Source organism: Miniopterus natalensis, chromosome 7, assembly GCF_054644295.1.
Source record: "Miniopterus natalensis isolate mMinNat1 chromosome 7, mMinNat1.hap1, whole genome shotgun sequence".
Lineage (NCBI taxonomy): Eukaryota > Metazoa > Chordata > Mammalia > Chiroptera > Miniopteridae > Miniopterus > Miniopterus natalensis.
The window spans coordinates 11,034,521-11,056,231 of record NC_142087.1 but is presented as its reverse complement, the minus strand read 5'-3'; the positions used below and the strand labels follow the sequence as shown (position 1 = coordinate 11,056,231).

The 21,711-nt window shown below is 42.7% G+C and overlaps 1 protein-coding gene and 1 pseudogene across 2 annotated transcripts in view; both read right to left on the bottom strand.

The window, feature by feature from the left end:
- Window positions 1-3,626: 3,626 nt before the first annotated feature.
- MTCL2 (microtubule crosslinking factor 2) overlaps window positions 3,627-21,711 on the bottom strand; it is an 81,920-nt gene continuing 63,835 nt past the window's right edge. Inside the window, exons 1-11 of one of the 2 annotated variants that reach the window (XM_016219394.2) lie at window positions 18,108-18,212; window positions 16,233-16,281; window positions 15,689-16,015; window positions 13,605-13,678; window positions 12,903-12,975; window positions 10,745-10,832; window positions 8,032-8,091; window positions 7,565-7,639; window positions 5,717-5,864; window positions 4,712-4,799; window positions 3,629-4,160 (exon numbers count right to left, since the gene is read on the bottom strand). In XM_016219394.2, coding sequence (XP_016074880.2) covers window positions 4,057-4,160; window positions 4,712-4,799; window positions 5,717-5,864; window positions 7,565-7,639; window positions 8,032-8,091; window positions 10,745-10,832; window positions 12,903-12,975; window positions 13,605-13,678; window positions 15,689-16,015; window positions 16,233-16,266 — 1,071 coding nt within the window. In that variant the 5' untranslated portion in view covers window positions 16,267-16,281; window positions 18,108-18,212 and the 3' untranslated portion in view covers window positions 3,629-4,056. Of the gene's footprint in view, window positions 4,161-4,711; window positions 4,800-5,716; window positions 5,865-7,564; window positions 7,640-8,031; window positions 8,092-10,744; window positions 10,833-12,902; window positions 12,976-13,604; window positions 13,679-15,688; window positions 16,016-16,232; window positions 16,282-18,107; window positions 18,213-21,711 lie in introns of those variants that run through there. The other variant, XM_087818750.1, reaches the window with a different exon arrangement.
- LOC107542076 (large ribosomal subunit protein eL34 pseudogene) lies at window positions 9,442-10,355 on the bottom strand (annotated as a pseudogene).

Here is a 21,711-nt window from a genome sequence, read left to right as displayed (position 1 = left end):
ATTTAACACGGCGCAGGAAGACCCGCCGGCGTCCTCCGCGCCTGAGGCCGCCTGTGGGCCGGGGTCACGGGGCCATTCCCCTTCAGGGTGCGGGCCCGGTTCCGGGCTCGGTCCCCACGGCGGGTCCCTCTCCCGTACTCTCTCTAAAAATAATAAAAACATATGCTTAATAAACGTGTTTTTAATGGCATAGGGAAGGCTAGAAGGGGAGCCCTCAGACACCACCACGCAACATCAATTACAGGCCTCAGCAGAACCTACAATGACCAACCTCAACAGAAAGAGATGCACCCTGCAAGCTGTAAACAAAAACACAACAAAATTCACCCAAGAAAATGTGGAGCTAATAGGCTTTATTAAGAGGTTCATGAACCCCATCTAGCAGCCAGAATACTCCTGCAGGTTGTACACAAGGGAAGGTTCTGCCCTAGCCCATGGCTCCCCGGTTAGGGGTCAGCCTGTGGACCCAGGGCCCCCAGTGTGATTCCCGCCTGGGGCATGTACCTGGGTTGCAGGTGCGAGAGGCAACCAATCTATGTGTGTGTCTCACATCGATGTTCTCTCTCTCTCCCCGTCCCACTCACTCTGAAAAGCAATGGAAAAAATATCTTCTGGTGAGGATTGAAAAAATAAATTTTTTTAAAAAAAATGGGAGGTTTTTATAGGAAGAAGGGTGAAGCAAGGGAGCTATTTAAAAAAGAATTTCTTGGGGGCTGGGACACCTTCTTGGTGTAGGGGGGCAACAGAAGGGTTTTTATCCTGCAGATGGACTCTTCTCTCCATGCAGGATGGAGAGAGCCCACAGGGCAGACTACCTCATTGCTGTTGACCAGTATACTCCAAACCAGTTGATTTAAGATTATGTTTATGGGAGAAGTTGAAACTGCAATTAGAGCAAGTATTTTTTTATTTTTTAATATACGGTTTTCAAATGTAATCCATTCCGGAAGACCTTTCAAGTTCTGAAACATTAAAAAACCGAGGTACCACTGTATCTTTATTGATTTCAGAGAGAGGAAGGGAGAGAGAAGAAACATCAATGATGAGTCATTGCTCGGCTGCCTCCTGTACACCCCCCCACTGGGGATTGAACCCACAATGTGCCCTGACTGGGAATCAAACCATGATCTCCTGGATCCTAGGTTGATGCTCAACCCCTGAGCCATACCTGGCTGGGCTAGATCAGGTATTAAATGTAGGTTTGGTATCCTGGGCTTTAACACAAGTGACACCATTTTGGGCCTGCGGTTTTCTCTTTAACACTACTACTACAACAGGAGGGCGATTTCCATCCTTTCCCAGAAACTACAAAGTGAGAAAATGTTAACCTAAACTCTAGCTTTCCTCCAATGGACTTTTATTCAAAACAATCCCTCCCAACTTCCTTTTTCTCTGTAAAATAATGTTCCTCTCCTTTGTTTGCTGGACTTGCCTATAGTTTTTGCTGTAGCATACTTGTCCAGAATTGCAATTCTCTGCTATTCCTGACACGGGACAACAGTGGGTCCAGGCTGCCTGTCACCACGTGAGCCAATTAAACAGAGACAGGGTTGAATCATGTGTAAGCGTTTATTCCAATATTGTTTGCAAATTGTGAGAAGAGCAGGATTTCTCCACATAAAATCTGCTCTAACCCTCCCCCTCATAAGCCAGCTGCTTATATTCAGTAGAAGGACAAAGATTACATGGGGAAGTAGGCAAAATGAATAAGAATGGGTATAATGGTTCAATGCAGGCTTGGGGGTTGCAAAGGACCGGTTTGCAATAGCGTGGGGAGCCTCTGGGACTCCTTAGAACAATCATGGTCAACAAAGCATGATCCACATCTCTGCCCCTAACATTCCCAAATAAACCTATTTTGCTAATAACTGGATGCCTTATTTTTAAGGTAGACATTACATTATTAAGTATCACTGACTAAAAGTAAAATATTCTCTTAACTAGGGAAAATATAACAAATATTACCAAACATCAAGGGCAGTAACTGTCTATAATACTGTTATTCATCAAGCACAATTCCTGAGCCAAATTTGGGGGAAGGGAAAACTAATACTGAGCACAGCCTTTTATTACATATGATTGATGTTTATTCATTAACGTTTACTGAGTGCCAAATTAATTCTAGTTCACCCCTCCACTACTATCTGTACCTCCTTGGTTAAATTACCCTCTCCAATCTTGAGTTCCTCATCTATGACAAAAAAACAGAAGTATGTCATAAGGTTATGGTCTATATGTTGGGGGCAGAAATGTAAATCATGCTCTGTTAACCATGATTGTTACCTATAGTTGTAAGAAATATTAATCATGTTCTGTTAACTGTGATCTGTTTTAATTAGAAAAAGCACTTTCTAATCTGGCTGGGAGTTATAGCCCCAGGACGTGGGAGTTGACCTTGGATTCCATCCATTCTCCTTTTATCATGGAAAGGTAACAACCTTGTTCCCTAAACAAAGTAGTCCCAGAGGCTCCCTACACTTTTGCAACCCCCCAGTCTGCATTTCCTGTGACCTATAAACCATTATACCCACTTTTTTTCTCTCCCATTGCTTTTTAGAAGAGAGCGGAAGGGAAAGAGGAGAAGAAACATCAATGTGAGAAAGACACATTTATTGGTTGCCTCTGCACACACCCTGGCGAGGGCCCAGGATGGAGTCTGCGACCAAGGCACGTGCCCTCGGCCAGAATTGAACCTGGGACTGTTCAGTCCACTGACTGATGCTCTAACTACTGAGCAAAACCGGCTAGGGCCCATTATACCCATTCTTATCTCTTTTGCGCACTTTACCATGTAATCTTTGTCCTTCTACCTATTGGAATAAACATATATGATTCAACCTTGTCTCTGCTTAATTTGCTGAAGTAGCGACAGGCAGCCTAGACCCATTGTGTCCAGTTTCATATATGCATGTAAAATGCTTAGAACTCTATCCTGTTTAGCTATTGAAGACAGACTGAAACACACTTATGCTTCAGTTTGAACAAATTCTTATAAACAAAAAATGCAATACAACGTAATAAATAAATGGAGGTAAAGTACAATCACCTTTGGAAGCAATCTATCTATCCCCATCTACAGATGAAGAAAATAAGGATAAGAGATGAAGATTCATTTCAAACTCTTATGCTTTCCATTATACTACTCTGCTTCTGAAGTATAGGAAATTAACACCACTCCTTTGATTCTTAAAAGCCCCAGCTTTCCTTGGGGCTGTCCAAGGTTTCCCTTTTTACTCTACTCTGGACATTATCCACTCAAGGCTTCAACAACTATGTATCAGTGACTCCCAAATTTTATCTCTAGTCCAGATTTTTCTACCCAGTTTTTCACCAGTGAAATCCAACAGTCTAGTTGACTTCTCCATTTGCTATCCCAAATCAAACTACTAGCTTTCCCATCTCATGAACGGCTCTATTATCCACCCGGTTGTTTAAGCTTTCACCTTCCATCATAGTGATACCACTGTTCTAAACTTATTTCATCTAACCCTCATAGCATCCCTGTGATAACAGGTTGTCATTCTCCTAATTCTATACTAGTAGTGTTAAAGAAAAAAATCTCAGGCCCAAAATGGTGTCACTCGTGCTAAAAGCCTAGGATACCAAATCTACCTTTAATACCAGATCTAACTGCAGTTTCAATCTTCCCAGGCACGGTGACAGTCAGGCTTTTTGTTTTTTTAAATGTTTTTATTGATTTTTAGAGAGAAGGGAGAGGGAGACAGAGAAACATTGATGTAAGAGAGAAACATCAACCAGTTGCCTCCGGTACACGCCCAGACTGGGGATCAAACCTGCAACCTGGGTATGTGCCCTGAATGGAATCGAACCCGTGACTCTTCAGTGCACTGGATGACGCTCCAACCAAGTGAGCCACACTGGCCAGGGCAGTGTTGTCACTTTTAGAAAAAAACTCCACAAAGTGCTCTACAAGTCAGCCAATTATCCTCAAAGACAATCAGTATATAACACCAGCTCAAACTGCCATGCAATCACCATGTGCTGGAGCATTCTTCCCATGTCTCTCCTCCTCTTATAGCAGAAAGATGCATAAAGTCACTGACAAGATTTAGAGCAATGTGTAGTAGGAAGGTTTTGTAACTGAAGCTTGAGCAGTTTTCGAGCTGGTGAGGAATCTAATTGTTGCGTGCTTCTCTTCCCTACAAAGGAAAGGAGTCAAAAAATAAATTTCAATTGAATTCAAATGAGATTTATTGAAAACTTACTGCATGGACACTGCGAGACACTGAAGGGCATTACAATGACGAATAAAAATTTCCATCCTCAAGGAGATGACAGTCTGGTAGGAAAGCCAGCTGTAACTACAACTACAATATGATGTGATAAGAAAATGAAGGTATGTATAGCAATAATTTAGGGCTGAAGTAAGTCAGAAAAAGCTACGAAGAAGTACTGTCAGTGTCAGTGGATTTTTGAGGAATGAACAGTGGGGAAAAAGGCAATGGGTATTTCTTAAACCTCAGATTTACTAAAACAAGATAGTTTGTGGGGATTTAATTCTTAGTCTACTGTGTTTCTGTGGAATTTACATCTAGAATTTCCCATCAACTATGAGTACCCACAACATAATAGTTACTGTGAGGGGGGTAAAAAAAACACTTGATGTGGGCCTTACCCTCTGAGACCATGTGCTACAGGCAGTTTAAATCTGAAAGGTTATCCCTCTGGTCCCCTCAAGAGATACACTTACCGAGCTGTACTGACATCTTCTGGAGGCACTGGGTACTTTCGTCCATAAAAGCATGCAGCTGCTTCACTGATCCTTGCAGTTCGTCCATCTACAGTTGAAAGACAGCTGTGAGCTGTAAGGGTCCACGGCTTCTTTGATGTTCCTCAAACACACTAGGCAAGCTCCTGCTCAGGAGCTTTGCTTTTGCTGTTCTTTCAAGCTGGAATGCTTATACCAAACATTTTCTGTTTCCTCTTCCATATCCACACTCCACTCTTCTATACTCTATGCCCCAGAGGGTTGACCTGGATAACCTCTAACAGGATCCCATGTACGCTGAGTTCTGGGTGGGGTTGGCCAAGGGGGAGCCTAAGTGGGAAGGAGCTGAATGAGGTCTGAGTCTTTGTACCCAGGCCTGCTCCGGGAAGGATCATCCTGAGCTAGCTTGTCTCTCAACTGAAGGTCATGGCTCTCTCAAAGTAGCCCACTATGTGACTTTCTCCCTTCAGATGCCACAGTAACTGTTCCTCCTCTCCTCCCTGCAGGCCTCGGGGTAGTAAGAACTCAGCTGTCTCTAAGCCCAGGTTCCTTTACTAACCCTTGTGGTTTCCCAATATCCACACTTTATAGCCCCTTTATAAATAAACTCTCCTTGAATTACATGTTATCAACTGCTTCCTGTTGATACTTGGAATGATACAATACTATTCTCTCAAATGTCCTCATGGCTCACTTCGTCATTTCTTTCCAGTCTCTGTTAAAATAGCACCTTAGAGGGACCTTCGACAACTGCTCTGTATACTGGTGCCCTCCTGGTACACTCTTTCCCTTACTCTGCTTTATTAGCACTTATCACTACATATTTATTTGTCTGTTTTTTAAATTGTCTCTCCATGTTTTGCCAAGGTAGAGTTAAACATACTTACCTCATCTTATTACACATATTCTCTAGGTCTTTTCATTTCTAAGGATGACAAGGTAGCAAAGCTGGAAAACTCAACCAAATATAAACATAAGTCAACTCACCACCAGCTCCATACAATCAAAGACTTTGTTCTGGCTCTGTAATATTTTCTGGTAGTCAGGCTTCGTATTAAGGACTTCACTCTGGGAAGACCTAAGATATGCTGTAGGTTCCACTTCAACTTCAGTCATTTTTGTTTCAGTTGATCCTCTTAAAAAAAAAAAAGCTTTCAAGGAATTCTATAATTATTTTCTGGGGAAAATATGAAAGGTTACCTAGGGGAAAAGCCTTCAATAAGACTTCATTAACCTGAAGCAATATTCTTCATGTTAACAACAGGGTCTGAAATCATTATCCAGTATTAATTTTTTTATACCACTGGATTCCAGGAAATGCTAGACGCTTCATGTCAGTTGACTCCATCTAACAGGAAGTTCCATTTACAAAAAGAACTACAGTTGGGGTAGGGTAAAGCCAAAGCTTGCTATCCTGAAGTCAATGTCTAGGATCTTTCACCAAAAGAAATGCCAGGCTACTTCAATTACCTAATTAACTGAATGTGATGGCGAGTTCATGAAAACTGATGACTCTTTAATAACAGCAACTACTACAATTTACTGAGTGCCAGACACTGCTAAGCACTCTCCATTTAACCTCTTTTAACACTCACAATAACCCAATGAGGTAGGTACTAATATTATCTCCATTTATAAATGAGGAACTTCAGGCTTAGAGATTAAGTGACTGGCTTAAGGTCAAAGAATGCAGCAGCAATTAGGATTTGACAGAAACAGTCCCCTTCCTGAAGCATTCCTCTTAACCAATAAGCTACGCCACATCAAAAGTTTTTATTCTGAAACTGCCATATTACACATTATCTATCTTCATAGATATGAAAGGGGTAAAATAACTGATAACCTGCATGCAAAAGTTTTTCAAACCGTATTCCTCACAGCACCAATCTACTACCTGCATGCAAAAGTTTTTCAAACCGTATTCCTCACAGCACCAATCTACTAAGAGGCCACTTTTTTTTTAATCCTTACCTGAGGATATTTTTTCCACTGCTTTTTCAGAGAGTGGAAGGGGTGTGGGGAAGAGGGGGGCGAGTAGGGAGAGAGGGAGGGGGAGAGAATGGGGAGGAACATCGATGTGAGAAAGACACATCAATTGGCTGCCTCCCACACACGTGCCCTGACTGAGGCAGGGGATTGAGCCTGCAACTGAGGTACATGCCTTTCACCAGAATTGAACCCAGGACCCTTCAGTCTGAGGGCCGACACTCTAACCACTGAGCCAAAGCAGCTAGGGTTAAGAGGCCACTTTTGGAATCAGGGTTTTGGCTACCATTTTATAGTTGGGTCCTAGCTAAGATTCTGTTTGGAAAAAAGCTTAAAATCACTGACTTAGATGGCCAACTAAATAAAAATCTAGCACTTTCCCACTTTCTTATGCTTTTAAGACCCAGACAAAGATCCTCTCTTTCCATCACCCCCTGTCATGTCTTTGCATCTCCACCGAGGCCTTGACCAGGGTTCTCTCCCACACCTATAGCTCAAAGGCCATGTGCTCACTGAAGTCCCCTGACTATTGTTTTTGACCCAGTCCCAGGATCCCAAGTAAAAGGCAGAGATGTGCCTGTCTCCCCAGGAAGCAGAATGGCAGCCAAAGACACAGAACACAGGGAATTCTGTTCTTTGACTGAAAATAGTGACACCAACTTCCCTTGGTTCCCTGACTCTCCATTTAAGGTCAGAGAGTGCTAATATATATTTTATAGAGCTTTGATGAGTTGACTAGCCTATGAGAAAGGATTCATCATTCAACTTACGCTAACAGAACTAAAATAAATTCAAATTAAACTCCACAAGGTAAAAAGATAGCTTCTGATTTCTAGTCGTAGATCTAACCTGGATAGGATCTCCTCAGCCTCCTTCTGGTAGTGCAGCAAGAGCTGATCCCAAGTCTGACGTTCCAAAGAAAACCTATAGAGTCAGAAAAAATTCTGTTAATTTTTTATTATCTCATTCTGAAATATTCAAGGCAACAATAGTACATCAGGTGCCTCCTCTGGTTCTAAGATGTAAATAAAAAGGTCATTAAGGGATTAGAAATTATGACTGACTTAGAGGATATTAATTTAATCAAATCAACCACGAGTTCTTGAAATTTAATTAACATCCTTATTCCCTAGGCTCCACTCTGTGAAACTGGCCCTGAGTACATCCCGTAAGATCCCAACATGCGGCCAACTTCTAGTGTTGCTACACTAGTACTGACACTCAGAACAGGACGTCTATTACTTATTTTCCCAGGTTAGTTATTTTCCCCAAATGAATTTAGAGTTTCCAGCAAAGGTTCAGTTATTTTCACTTACTTTGTTATGTAGTCCTTCATCTCAGCCACTGATGTTTCTAGAGACAAATCTGATGCTTTTCTAGAATAGGGGTAGGATTGTGAGATTAACACAAATCTTTCAAGAACACTTGCTTTTAATATGACAACTTACATAATTTTAAAGGCAATAAAACATGTTCAGAATTTATCCTCTGCCCTGGATGGTGTGGCTCAGCTGCTTGAGCATCGCCCCATGCACCAAAAACATAACTCCTGTGCACCAGCTGGGGTGCACACGGGAGGCAACCGATTGATGCTTCTCTCTCCCTCTCCTTTCCTCTCTCTCTAAAAATAAAAAACACACATATTTCTTTAAAAAAGAATTTATCGCCCTGGCCAGTTTTGCTCAGTGATTAGTGTGCTGGCCCTCTGCTGAAGGGTCGCAGGTTCTCCCCGCCCAGGGCAGGGTGCCTACAGGTGACAACCAGTTGATGTGTGTCTCTCTCCCTCCCCTCCCCCCCCTCCCTAAAGAATGAGAAAAATACCATTGGGTGAGGAATAAGAACAAATTATCTTTCAACAAATACTAGTCTTGGACTCTCACTTCTGCACTCTCTCTTCATCTTCTCTCTCATCAATTCCAATTCACACCAGGCCAGATGGACCTTTCTTAAAATATTCCTTTAATTTTTTTTCTTGCTTAAAAACTCTGTGAACTCTACTACATTCAGAAGAAAGTCAAAACTCCTTAACCCAGCACTTAAGGCTCTGTGTTCTTACTCCATCCAGCTCAGATTCCTACTGTTACCTTTTATCTATTCTGTCCCATAGAGTCCCACTTATCCTGACTCTCAATACCTGGGGTTTTCAATCTCTAAACATCTGTTCACATAATTTTTTACCTCTTCCCCTTCCACTAATCAAAACCGTAACAGCTTTTAAGGCCCAACGATACTTTCTCATATTACTGTGTTGTCTTCCTCCTTAAACTGAAGCTATCGCTGAACAGGAGTTATGTTTTATTTACACCAATGGCTCAGCTCGGCTGGGTGATTAATCCTAATGAAAAAGAAGCAATGAAAATGACAATATTTTGCAGCTGTACTTGGTACTCTACCTGACAAAAACAAATGAGTTGTTCCACCTTTCACGTTTTCCTACAAGGCCTATGACAGCCTCTATCATTGCTGGCTGAGATGCAGCAGCCTATGGCTTAAATACACTGCATTTAAAAAGATACTATGTTGCCCGGCTGGGCGTGGCTCAGCAGTTGAGCATCGACCTAGGATCCAGGCGATCAGGGTTCGAGTCCTGGTCAGGGCACATGCCCGGGTTGCAGGCTGCAGCCGATCAATGACTCTCTTATCATTGATGTTTCTATCTCTCCCTCTCCCTCTCCCTTCCTCTCTCTGAAATCAATAAAGGTATATTTAAAAAAAAAAAAAAAAGATACTATGTTAAGCCAAAATATTTGTTTTTGTTTTTATTACTCAAAAAAACCTTCAATTTTTAATTTAGGTTTCTGACTCTGTGCTTGTGCCTTCAATACTTTCACAACGATTTTCTGCTCCTCAATAAAGCACACTTGATCCTGTCGTGGGTAGATTTAGCACACATAGATCCACCACAGGCCCTGCTGACATGTTTTTTCGTTTTAGAAAACCTCATTAGAACTTTAGGTCTCATAGCACAAACTCCATGTGGGCTTGCTCCATATGCAGATTTTGGCGCTTTCCCAACCCTCTTCGTATAAAGGTAACTAACTCTATTACCAGGGGTTCCGGACAGCCTAGTTTTGTTAGAAGCTGTACTGTAGAACAGCCTACGATGGTATGTCAAACGCTAAACTATTGGGAATGTCTGAAGATCCCGTCCCTGGAAGAGTGAGCCAAAATATTTTTCATTTCCTGAATAGCAATGTTAAATCTAAGGATCTGTGGCAAAGTAGACCTTTGCAGGCTCAAACTAAAAAGTTTATGATGGCCCTGGCCAGTGTGGCTCAGTTGGTTGGGTATAATCCCACGGACAAAAAGGTTGCTGGTTCAATTCCCAGTTAGGGAACATGCTCAGGTTGCTTGCAGGAGGCAGCTGACCGATATTTCACTCTCACATAGATGTTTCTCTCTCTCCCTCTCCCTTCCTTTCTTTCTAAAAATCAATAAAATAAAATCTTAGAAAAAAGAAGGTATTAAAAAAAGTTTATCATGTAAGCTCTAGTGACATGATTTATTGTAGGGCAGGGTGTAGAGGGTTGGAGTCCACCCCTATAGAGGAACTACAAGTTTAGGGGTGGGATTTCTAAATTACTCTTAATATTCTTGCTTGTCAGCAGCTAAAGAACATAAGTTTACCTCCAAATTGCATTGCTAGCAAAGATCTGAAGAATGCTTTTCCTTTCATCTTTCCATGGCTGGTTCCTTCTCACCATTCAGGTCTAATAGGTCTCAATCCAAAGGTAATTCATTAGAAGTCTTCTCTGAGCCTAGCCCTCCCTCAAGTCACTATTATTGACTTCTTAGATCACTATCTTAAGTCATTATATATGTATTTGTTTGACTGTCTCTCCTATTAAAATGTACCAGAATAAATACCTTGTTTGGCTTCGTTATCACTATTATCTCCAGCATCTAGAAGAGCCTGGTATGTAGAAGATGCTGGATAAATGTTTGTTGAGTGAATGTACAACTGCCTAATTATAATAAAAGGTTTTTTAATTCAATTACAATTTAGGACAGAAAGGCAACTGAACTTACCCTTTTGAATCTTCAAAACATTTCTGTAGAGTTCCATTACTTTCCAGTCTGCTTACAAAATGTTTCAATTCTTCAGAAAGAGAAGATGCTAGGGAGAGTAAAATTACATGTTATAAACAGAATATAAATGTTCACTGCAAGCTGCTGACAAAGACATAACATACTCAAGGTAGTCTCAGCTCTAGGGTCCTCTGTCACATTCTGACTCTCTAACCCATTAGAAAAAGTGGTATAAACATGCAGAAAGATTTTATCTTTTTTCTTTGGGTAGGTATAGATAAAAGGTAAGAAAATTCCTCTTTATGATATTTATTGATAGTCTTTTTTATATCTGACTGGTGAAAAAGCAGTTATAAAGGTATGTCTGCACTGACATTTCATTCAAGAGATCTGAACTGCTGGCAATGAAAGGAAATATATCATAGAAGTCAGGCAACAAGGAAAGAGTGTAATGAAAATGTTGAGGGCAAATAAAGAATTATGGGCATAAGGTAAAAACAGTTTTCTGCTTATACCTGGAGAGTCCACAATTACATTCAGGTGAAGAACAAAGAAGGAAAAGGATGTTAAATAACTACCAAGGTAACCCTGACACATCTGCTCTAATTGTGGTGATGGTCCAATTCGGAGATAAACAATTTTAATTAACAAGTCAGTCTGAGTTCATGTGTTTTCTAGGTTTTTAGTGGGTAACACTGAGTATTCTGACACCGGATGATTGTGTAGTTACTGTAAGGAGAACAGCTACTTCCTAGAAAGCTGAAAACTGATCATGGGAAAGAATATTTGTAACCTATATCACAGATGAACAGCTAATTTTCTTAATATATAGCTTCTATAAATCAATATAAGCGTCAACATGCCAATTTTCAAAAATACACAGAGGACAGGAGCAGAAAATGAAGCATATATGGTTCTAAATATTTAAAAATGCTTATCATCTTTGAAAAAGAAAACAGATTAAAACTACAAAATCCCTTTTATCACCTATAAAATATCTGAACTGTTCGAAAAACTGTGCTGGTAGGCGTGAGAAAACAGGTACTTGCATATACTGCCAGCGAGGGAATGATACCTCCTCTCTGGAAGGCAACCCGGTCATTCTTATTTCATTAGACCTATTTAATGACAATTCTAGAAATTTATCTTATTTTTCCTTGTATATGTGCCAAAAGGCATGTGTAAAAACGTACTGCCCTGGCCAGTGAGGCTCAGCTGGTTGGAGCATCTTCCCATACACTGAAAGGTTGAGGGTTCAATTCCCGGTAAGGGCACATGCTGGGTTGCGGGTTCTATCCCTGGTTGGGGTGCATATGGAAGGCAGCAGATCCATGTTTCTCTCTCTCTCTTTCTCTCCCCCCTCTCAAATCAATTAAAAAAACATATCCTCGTGTGAGGGTTAGAGAGAAAAAAAAGATACTCATTACCCTATTCATTGTTATGGCAAAAGACTGAAAGCCCTAAAAGCCCATAATAAGAAACTGATTAAATCAAATATGGTACACTTATAAAACAGAATATCAGGTGGATACTAAAATGTCAAGACAGCTCTATATGTGTGATATGGAATCTGCAAGATAAACTGTTAGGTTAAAAAAAACAAACGACAAGGTAAAGAACGGTGTAGAGTATTTGATTTTAACGTAGAATTGTTTACAAATGCAGTATCTCTGCAATGATACACAAAAAGCTGATGGCTGTGGCTGCCTTTGTGGAGAGGAGCTGAGACTGGGGTTTGGGGTGGAAGGTAGGCTTACTTTTCACTTTTATACTTTCTGAACTTCACTGGCATATATATTATTTTTAATCTTCACCCGAGGATATGTTTTCATTGATTTGAGAGAGAAGGGAGAGAAACATCAATCAGTTGCCTCCAGTACACGCCCTGACTGGGGATCAAACCCACAACCTGGGTATATGCCCTGACTGGGAATTGAACCAGCAACCTTTTGATGCATGGGATGATGCTCCAACCAACTGAGTCACCGACCAGGGCAGCATATGTTATTATTTTTAATGCAATTCCAAAAAGAATGGGGGCTGGTTTTATAAGGTAGCAGCTCCTGTAAATAAGGATCCTAAAAGTAGGGCTTCAATTGACTTTAACAGAAGGTATAGCTCAAGGTCAAAGCTCACTTGTCTATTCTTAGCAACTTACCTTTGGCTCTAAAACTTTCAAGACTGAAGCCCTCAGTGCCCTTTAGGAAAGGTTCAAGTTTCTGAACAGAGAACTAAATAAAGAAAAACATTTTTAGTACAACAACCAAGATTTTCCAGGCCAGTCCCAACGAAGCTCATGTAATTTTACATGTTTAGTAAATGGGAGGTAAACATAATTTAATTTTTATACCTAATATTTTTCATATAAACAAATAAATAGATCAGGATAAAACTCTTTGTTAGTAAGACTATACATTTTGATTTTTGGTTTGGGGGGGAAATGGTTATTTAATTCACACAAATGACTTTTATCTAAACTGATGTAATCACCAGTTAGCCATATAATACTTAGTATATAGTCAGACCTCGAATATCTACTCTTAGATTTTGACCTTCACCCACCTTAAATTACCATTATTTCCTGTCACTTGCTGCCAACAGCAAAAAATATTAGATTGGGGAAATCTCTGTTAGCTGCTCAGCTGGCAGTAGCAGCACCAAAGGGATAGAGAGCCTACCTAGTCCAGACAAAATCAACTGCTAGGATGAAATCTGGCTTTTAAAGTAATTCCAACTAGAGAGAAACATCTTTTAATCTTAACAGATGCATCACACAGTAGTATTACTCTCTCTTTGGGACTGTTGCAGTAACAGTTTAAAAAAAAAAAAAAAAAGCATTTCACAGTGCTGAGAATCTCACCTGGAAACTGGAAAGCAGGAGAGAGCCAAGCCGTTTGCTTTCTGCTAGGTCAACGCTGATGGATCTGCTGAGCTCTAACATAAAATATCACATTTAAGGAGTGGGATACTTACACAATTAGCAAAGTAAAAAACCTGAAAATTTTCCTTCCTCTTGATGTAGTCCAACTTAAAGCAAGAATGTCCAACTAGCCTTCTTTAATTAAAAGGAGAATTCATATAGTCACATCTGATTTTTTTCAGGATCACAGAGGAATGAAATCTACCCATTTGTGCATCCTAGCTTTAAAAAGTTATAAGAACCTTTTATGTATTACATTAAAACCTTGTCTAGTTAAACAAGATAGGTGAGTAACTTTTTCTGGTGTTTTATATTCACCATTCAGGAGATGGGAACATCTGAGCATTTTTATGACAGGCCCTGCAGTGTGTTTAAAATACATTGTCTTAAGAGTCCTCTTATAAACTATGAGCTGCATTTTACAGATGGGGAAACTGAAGCTCAGAGGGGAGATGACCTGAGGCCAGAAATTGGTGAAGCAAGAATTCAGTCCCAAGTCTGTCACCAAAACCTGTTTTTCCCCAGTAATACCATGCTGTCTTCTACAACGACATACTGTTAACAGCAATTTGTTGAACACTTGTTATGTAAAAGGTTTTTAATCAAATGCTATACACACCTCATTAAAACTTGAGGAGGCAAGTAGCTTATCAATTCCACTTTACAGATGAAGACACTGAAGCACAAAAACTGGGTAAGAGGTAACTTGCCCAGGGTCACATGGTGAGGCAGCCTGAATTGGATGGGCATTTTATGTAATTATGTCACTGAATCCTCCAACGAGGACCTGATGCAGACAGTTTCTTCAGTGATGGCCATTTAAAAACATCAGCTGTTGCACAGCAAAGGATGCTTGCTTTGAGGACCTGAGAGATGCACATCTTTTTGTTCTCTACCTTCAGCTGGCTGTGTTTAAAGTCCTTTTGTGTCCCTTCTTGGTGATTCCTCACTGCTGTTAGTCAAGGAAAACAGAATACCTACTGCCTGCAACCAAAGACATCTGGCAAGTGGCCAGGAATAACTGGGAGATAATCTTATTACATCAGCGATTTTTCTGTGATAAAGAATTTTAGGCTCACATGCTCTGGAACAACATGGAGGTTGGGTAATCTTAGGGAACTGCTAATGCTTTCTTGGCACACCTATGAAGTACACAAGCATGATTATGGCAGCAATTTCTGATATACTAAACTGCTGTTTTTACCCAGATTTCCTGCTATACATAGGCCATCTGGAAGTGAGGTAATATCTTTAAAATAATCACAATAACTTAATGTATGAGCTATTTACCACATGCCCAAGTACTGTGTTATATATCAATTCACTCCTCATACAATCTTATAAAATAGGTATTATTTCATCCCATTTACTGATGAGGACCATAATACAAAAGAGGTTAAGTAACTTGCTTAAGGTCACAGTTTTTCCTGAAATGTGCTAGAGACCTTCCACATTAAATCTTGTACTTCAATGCTTATTGAAATGTAATTATTACTGTAAACTCACACAAAATCACATTCTTATATGACATGTCTTAAAACTTGGTTTTCATTCTAGGTATTTTTATGTGCATCTCCCCTCTGAGATATTTTCAGTTAAAAAGCCTAAAATCAGGTAGCAAACCATCTACCTTCTGCTCTACTTTAGGATATGAGGCTGAAAAGCCACAAGAAATCTCTAATCCCAACAGAAGTGAGCGATTAACAACTGTTAAGTCAGAATTTTTGTTCATGGTATAAATTACCATGGGCAACTAGGTAATAATATGATATAAAGGCAATAAGAGTGAACACTTACTAGTATTTGACATAGTACTTATAATTTTAGAGACGATAGGTGAGGAAACTGAGGCTTAGAGAAGTTGATTTACTCAGTCACATAGCTAATAAGTAGCAAAGTCAAATCTGTCCCACTAAGCTCTTTCTGTCAAGTCAAGTCTGTCCCACTGCGCTCTTTCTGCCATACCTCACTGCCACATCTTATCTGAGCTGCAACTCCACTGTCTTATGTATGCAGCACCCCACCTGTGATGCCCTGATGAAAGGGAGGCAGTGACTTCCGCCTGTTCATTTCTTTCATACTTGCTCGCCGCCAGGATTGCCTTCTCTCTTGCTGATGGGCAGACTGTTCTTGGGGAGACAAATGAAGGGACCTGGACTGAAGTCCTTCCTCGTGGCTGAGATCACAATGCTCCCCTTTTTTAGGGCTAGAGCCAACGTGAATTCTTTCCTTCCAAACGCCTTGAGTCATCTCCAAGGAAGCAGACGATTTATTACACACTTCCACAGGGTTGGGATTTGATTCCAATTGATGATCATGAGTCTTAGATGTCACTGGCTCCTCTTCAAGCACTTGTTATAAAAAAGTCAAAATACAAAATCAAACCCACCACAACTGAGTATCTGTGCCAAAAGGTGGAAATAGAAAATGTATGCCCCAGATCATGGAAACACTGAGGAAGCACCTGTGCAAATATATGAGTATGTGATTTCAACTCCACCAAGAGCCAGGAAAGCATTTGAGTATAGTTGAGAAACCTGAACCCAAGGTAAAAGGTATAATACTCACCTCCTACAATCTCTGATCTAGTCACCGAAGTCATCCTGGGTGGAGAACCCTAAAACAGGAAAATGAGGTGATCTGTTCTCCACACTTCAGCCGGTCTCACTGGGGTGTTACTACACTACAATAGGCCTTGTTGCTTCCCAGCCTCTCTGAATTGCACATCTCTGCCCCATGAAATTTACCTACCTGGCAGGGCCCAGCCCAATGCCACCTCACCCACCACCTCCACAAAGACCTCCTGTTCTGAATTTTGACAGAACTTATCACTAGAAATACTCATATCTCCTTTAATATATAACCTATCTTACTTCCCAATTATTTTGTGTTTAGTCCCTAATTCCCTAATTCAGTTGATGGTATTATGATCTACATGGTCTTCCAAACTAGAAAAATCACATCATCCCTTACTTTTTACTCTAAAAACTCCCCAAATCCAAAATCCTGTCCCTTCTACCTCCAACAGTCTCTCTAAATCTTTTTTTGAATTAAATTTATTAGAGTAATGCTGGTTGATGACATTATATAAATTTCAGGTGTACAACTTTATAACATCCGTATACTGCATCGTGTGCTCATTATCCGAAGGCTAGTCTCCTTCCATCACTATACAGGGTGGGGCAAAGGTAGGTTTACAGTTGTTTGTATGGAAAATACAATAATTAATAAATAATAATACAAGAGTAAATTTAGTTTTGCATTTTCACAACTATAAACCTACCTTTGCTCCACCTTATATATTTGACCCCCTTTCCCCTCTGGTAACCATCACTCTTTTGTCTGTATCTATGAGTTTGTCTCTAAATCTTTTCTCCATTTCCAGTTCCTAGTTTAGTTCAGGTTTCATAATTTCCACCACCTCCCTCCCCTCCACCCAATAATCTAACAGCCTATCCACTAGTTTTCCTACATCCAGCACTGTTCCTCTCCTAGCCATTCTTTAGACAGCAGCAGGGATTTTCCCAGTCTATTAACACTTTCTATAAGCTAGTCCCAACCTACCCATTCCCGCTCTCCTGCCACTCGCACTCCCTGCCACAGCGTTTGAATCTTTCCATATAATGGCCTGTAAAACTTACTCATCCTTCCCAACCTAGCTCAAATGTGAAGCTTTCCCACCACTTCTCTTGGGCAGAGTTGGTTGCTCCACCCCTTGGTCTTCCTCGCAATTGGCTGTAAAATTCGTATACATGACTGACTCCTCAGCCAGACTGTATGTGTATTGCTGGTGCCTGTCAGCAAGGACTGACTGGAAGAGGGCAGGGACCAGACTAAGGCGTCTCTACATTTGCCACATTTACCCCTCCCTCCTAGCAGAAATCTCTATTCCAGGGTGGAGTGGGGGAGGCTGCTAAGTAAAGAGAAATGAATATATCTGGAGAGACAACGTGGAAAAGAGAACATATAGGTCAAGGATCTAAATCCCCACAGTTACGACTATCACAGGTTCAAGCCTGAAAAATAACAGCAACAACGACCACTGGTTAAGTTGCTCGTTAAGCACTTAATGTGCCAGGACCTGTGTTACAGGTAACCGCTTTATTCACACCTTTATCTCATTAGCCCATTGATCCCGTCCACAGCTCGTGGCTCCTTGCAGACGGAGGGACTGAGGCTCAGGGGGCAGGAGAGACCCACCCAACCCTTCCACCACCGTCAGGAGACCAGCCCACGGGCTCTGCCAACAGGCCGAGGGAGAGGCGCGGTCACCCTCGGGTTTCCTCTCACCCCGGAGACCGCAGCGCCCCCGCCCCGGGGCACCCCTAGAGCCCGCTGTCGGGAGGGGGGGGGGCGACCGGCCTGGGCTGGGCGGGGGTCTGACGCCAAAAAGAAGGGTGCGGGGATGGGCCGGGCCGCGTCCGGGGAAAGGTATGCGACTACCTGGCCTCCGAGCGACGCCCGTCCAACCCGAGGCTTCCGTTCTTAATACAAGACCGCAGGTCACTCTCCACGACCACGGGTCACCCCTGGACCCCCAGCATCTCTTATTTCTGGTCTGGGCTCGATGAGCCTTCCATGGACCACGCCCCGCACCACTGCTACCGCCGCCACCGAAAACTCCCGCCAACCAAGGGCGCATGCGCGACCCACCCCACTCCCGGTCCGCGCACGCGCACTCAGAGCGCCTGCCTCCCTCAAAGCGCATGCGTAAACTGGTTACCAGTCCCGAGAGCCCCGGCGCTGAGTCCAAATCCTTCTTCGCCCGGAAATGGCCAAGTTACCGTCTCCCCAGCAACGCCACGCCCCGGGAGGCCCCTCCTGGGACCTGCAACACCCTCCCGACTTTTTGCGCCGGGTGGGCCCGGAGCCCATCTAAGGTGGGGAAACAGGGGCCTAGATACTTGCCAAAGGAAGGCAGCGCATCAACATCTGAAGCTCTGCCCTGTAGCCAGGCTGCGGTTCCTCTTCCCTACAGCTTCATCATCTTGTTGCTGCTGTTGTTGACGCTCTTATAGGTGTCTCACCTATCCTGCCCCCTACCCCCTTTGCCACCTCCACCCAGCGCCCACGCCCGCCTTCTGCCCTCCCCACACTGCCTCTGCGTCCGTGGGTTGTGCATCTACTGTGTTCTGGCTGATCTCTTCACGGTCTTTGATCCCGACCCCTCCCCCTCCCCCTCTGACAGCTGTCAGTCTGTTCCCTGCCTCCGTGCCTCTGGTTCTATTTTGTGCGTCAGTTTGTTTTGTTCAATAGGTTCCACATATTAGTGAGATCATATGGTATTTGTCTTTCTCTGTCTGGCTCATTTCACTTAGCATAACAATCTCCAGGTCCATGCACGCCGCTGCAAAGAGTAAGCTTTCCTTCTTTTTACAGCAGCGCAGTATTGCATTGTGTAAATGTACTACAGCTTTTTTTTAAAAATGTGTTTTCATCGATCAGAGAGAAAGGGAGAGGGAGAGAGAAACACCAATGATGAGAGAGAGCCATTGATTGGCTGCCTCCTGCACACCCCCTACTGGGGATCAAGCCCACAACCCAGGCACCTGCCCACGGGGAATCGAACCTCAATCTCCTGGATCATAGGTCGATGCTCAACGCTGAGCCACACTGGCGGGGCCATTTTTAATCTTTTGAGGAAACTCCATACTGTTTCCCACAGTGGCTGTACTGTACTGCATTCCCACCAGCAGTGCACAAGGGCTCCCTTTTCTCCGGTTCCTCGCCAGCACTTGTTTGTTGATTTATGGATGGCAGCCATTCTGGCAGATGCGAGGTGATGTCTCACTGTAGTTTTAATTTGCATCTCTGATGATTAGTGACACTGAGCATTTTCTCATGTCTGTTGGCCATCTGTGTGACCTCCTTGGAAAAGGGTCCTTTGCCCATTAAAATGTGGACTGAGTCCCCAGGGGCGGACTGGAGCTCTGTGCTGTTTGCTCCATCTTTTTCCTCCTCTGTGGCAAAGTTCAGGAACTCTCTTTTGCAGCCCCATTGCAGGACACCTTCTCCCCAAACTGCTTGTTGCTCCTCTGCTTACTCCCATAGCTTAATTTTTTTTTTTTTTTAATTTATTGATTTGAGAGGAAAGGAGAAAGAGACAGAGAAACATCACAATTTGTTGCTTTACTTATTTATGCATTCACTGGTTGATTCTCATATGTGCCCTGACCAGGGATTGAACCAGCTCAAACAGAACTGAGCTACCCTACCAGGGATCCCATAGCTTCTTGCCTCTGCTCCTTTGATCGCCATTCCCTCTGCCTGGGAAGTCCTTCCCTGCTTTTTCCTGGCAAAATTCTCTAATTTTAACCCTCAGCCAAGGATTCCTCTCTCAGAGCCTTCTCTAAGGTCCCAGGCTGAGAGCCAGATGCCCCTTTTGTACTTCCAAGAGCCCAGACTATTCCTGTTTCACTATCCCTTGCTGGCCCCAAAGAGCTGGCTGCTTCCTCAGCGCCCAGTATGACACCATGAAAAATGTCCCCTTGCATGTGTGGTTCTTTCAGATCTGAAATGTCCAAATGTTGAATTATGAGCAGTCCACAAAGTCTGAGAGGTTACAGAGTGGCGGCTGGAGCACGACTGGTCATCCCTCCATAGCAGCTGTGGTCCTTGGAAATTTTTTCTGATGGGAGGCAGAATTCTGCCTTCCTGAAATGTCTACCATGTGGTTTCAGCCTGCTGGCTTCAACAGCCATCTGAAAAAAGAGATTGGCTCTTGGTTCCCTGAATATCACTTTCTGGGGGTCAGTGGTACCCAGCTCCTTCTGTGTCCATCTTTCAACTCCTCATTTATCAGTCCCAAGAACAGAACAAGTGTTCTCATCCAGGGCTGGCCATCCTGGAGCACAGTGAAAATATAGCTTAATGGAATCCAGACCCAATACTTCCTCTCTCCTTTACCTGCTTTCAGGTCTTCCACAGCTCCCTAACGTCCACAGAATGTGGACATTTGTCCCCTCATAAGGAAGGCACTGTGTGATGTGTCCCAGCCTACTCTTTCATTACTACCCATTCCAGTGACATCAAACTTCTTACAGTTCCCCAGTTCTTTCACACATGCTGCTCCCTCTCCCTGGAGCCATCTCTCCTCAGTCTCTTCCCTACAACACGTCACCATCCCCTTCATCTGGTGAAGATAGCAACCTTAGGTGCCGGTTCAGGTGTCCTTTCCTCTGTGAAACCTTTCCTGATTCCTCTTGGCTCCCTGAGCACCCTGGGGCTAACATCTGCTTTCCTGTCTTCCAGGCCCATCTCCTGCATCCTCAGTGCCTAGCACAGGCTGTTGTTAGGTCCTCAAAAGAGAGACCTATATAATTTTTATGTGGTAGCCAGCTTCCAAGATGGCCCTCAACTGTCCCTGCTCCCTGGTGTTCATGCCCAGTGTAGTCCTCTCCCACAGTGCACAGGGCTAATGTGTTTAACCAATAAGATGCAGAAATGATAACATGACTTTCAAGGTTTTAGTCATAAATGACATTGTAACTGCTAACCTGCTTTCTCATAGAGCACTTACCCTGGGGGGAGCTAGCCACCATGTTGTGAGGATACTCAAGCAGCCTCATGGAGAGGTCCATGTGGGAAGGAACCGAGACCTCCTGCCAAGAGCCAACACTGACTTGCCAGGCATATGAGCCACCTCACAAATGGATGTTTCAGCCCATCAAGCTTTTACATGACTGCAGCCTGACTGACACCTTACTGCAACCTCATGAGACCGAGTCACAATTACCCAGCTCCTGGATTCCTAACCCACAGCATCTGTGATAAAATAAATGCTTTGGAATAATTAATTACACTGTAATAGATTAACCCATATCTAAAGTGTCCTTTCCCCCCCATGATAGAATTTTAGTCTTTTGTAGAAAACTTCAATTCCATGTTTGAATGCCCTGCATTTGTTTCTCGGTTGTCATATCACAACCAAGAGACTCTGAGGTGTCAGCAGCCAGCAGCAGGGAATACCTGGTGGTCCCTCCCAAGTGGCCCCAAACCAGCCAGCTGGCTGTGGCATTCTCAGGGCTCCCTCCTTTCCAGACAACTA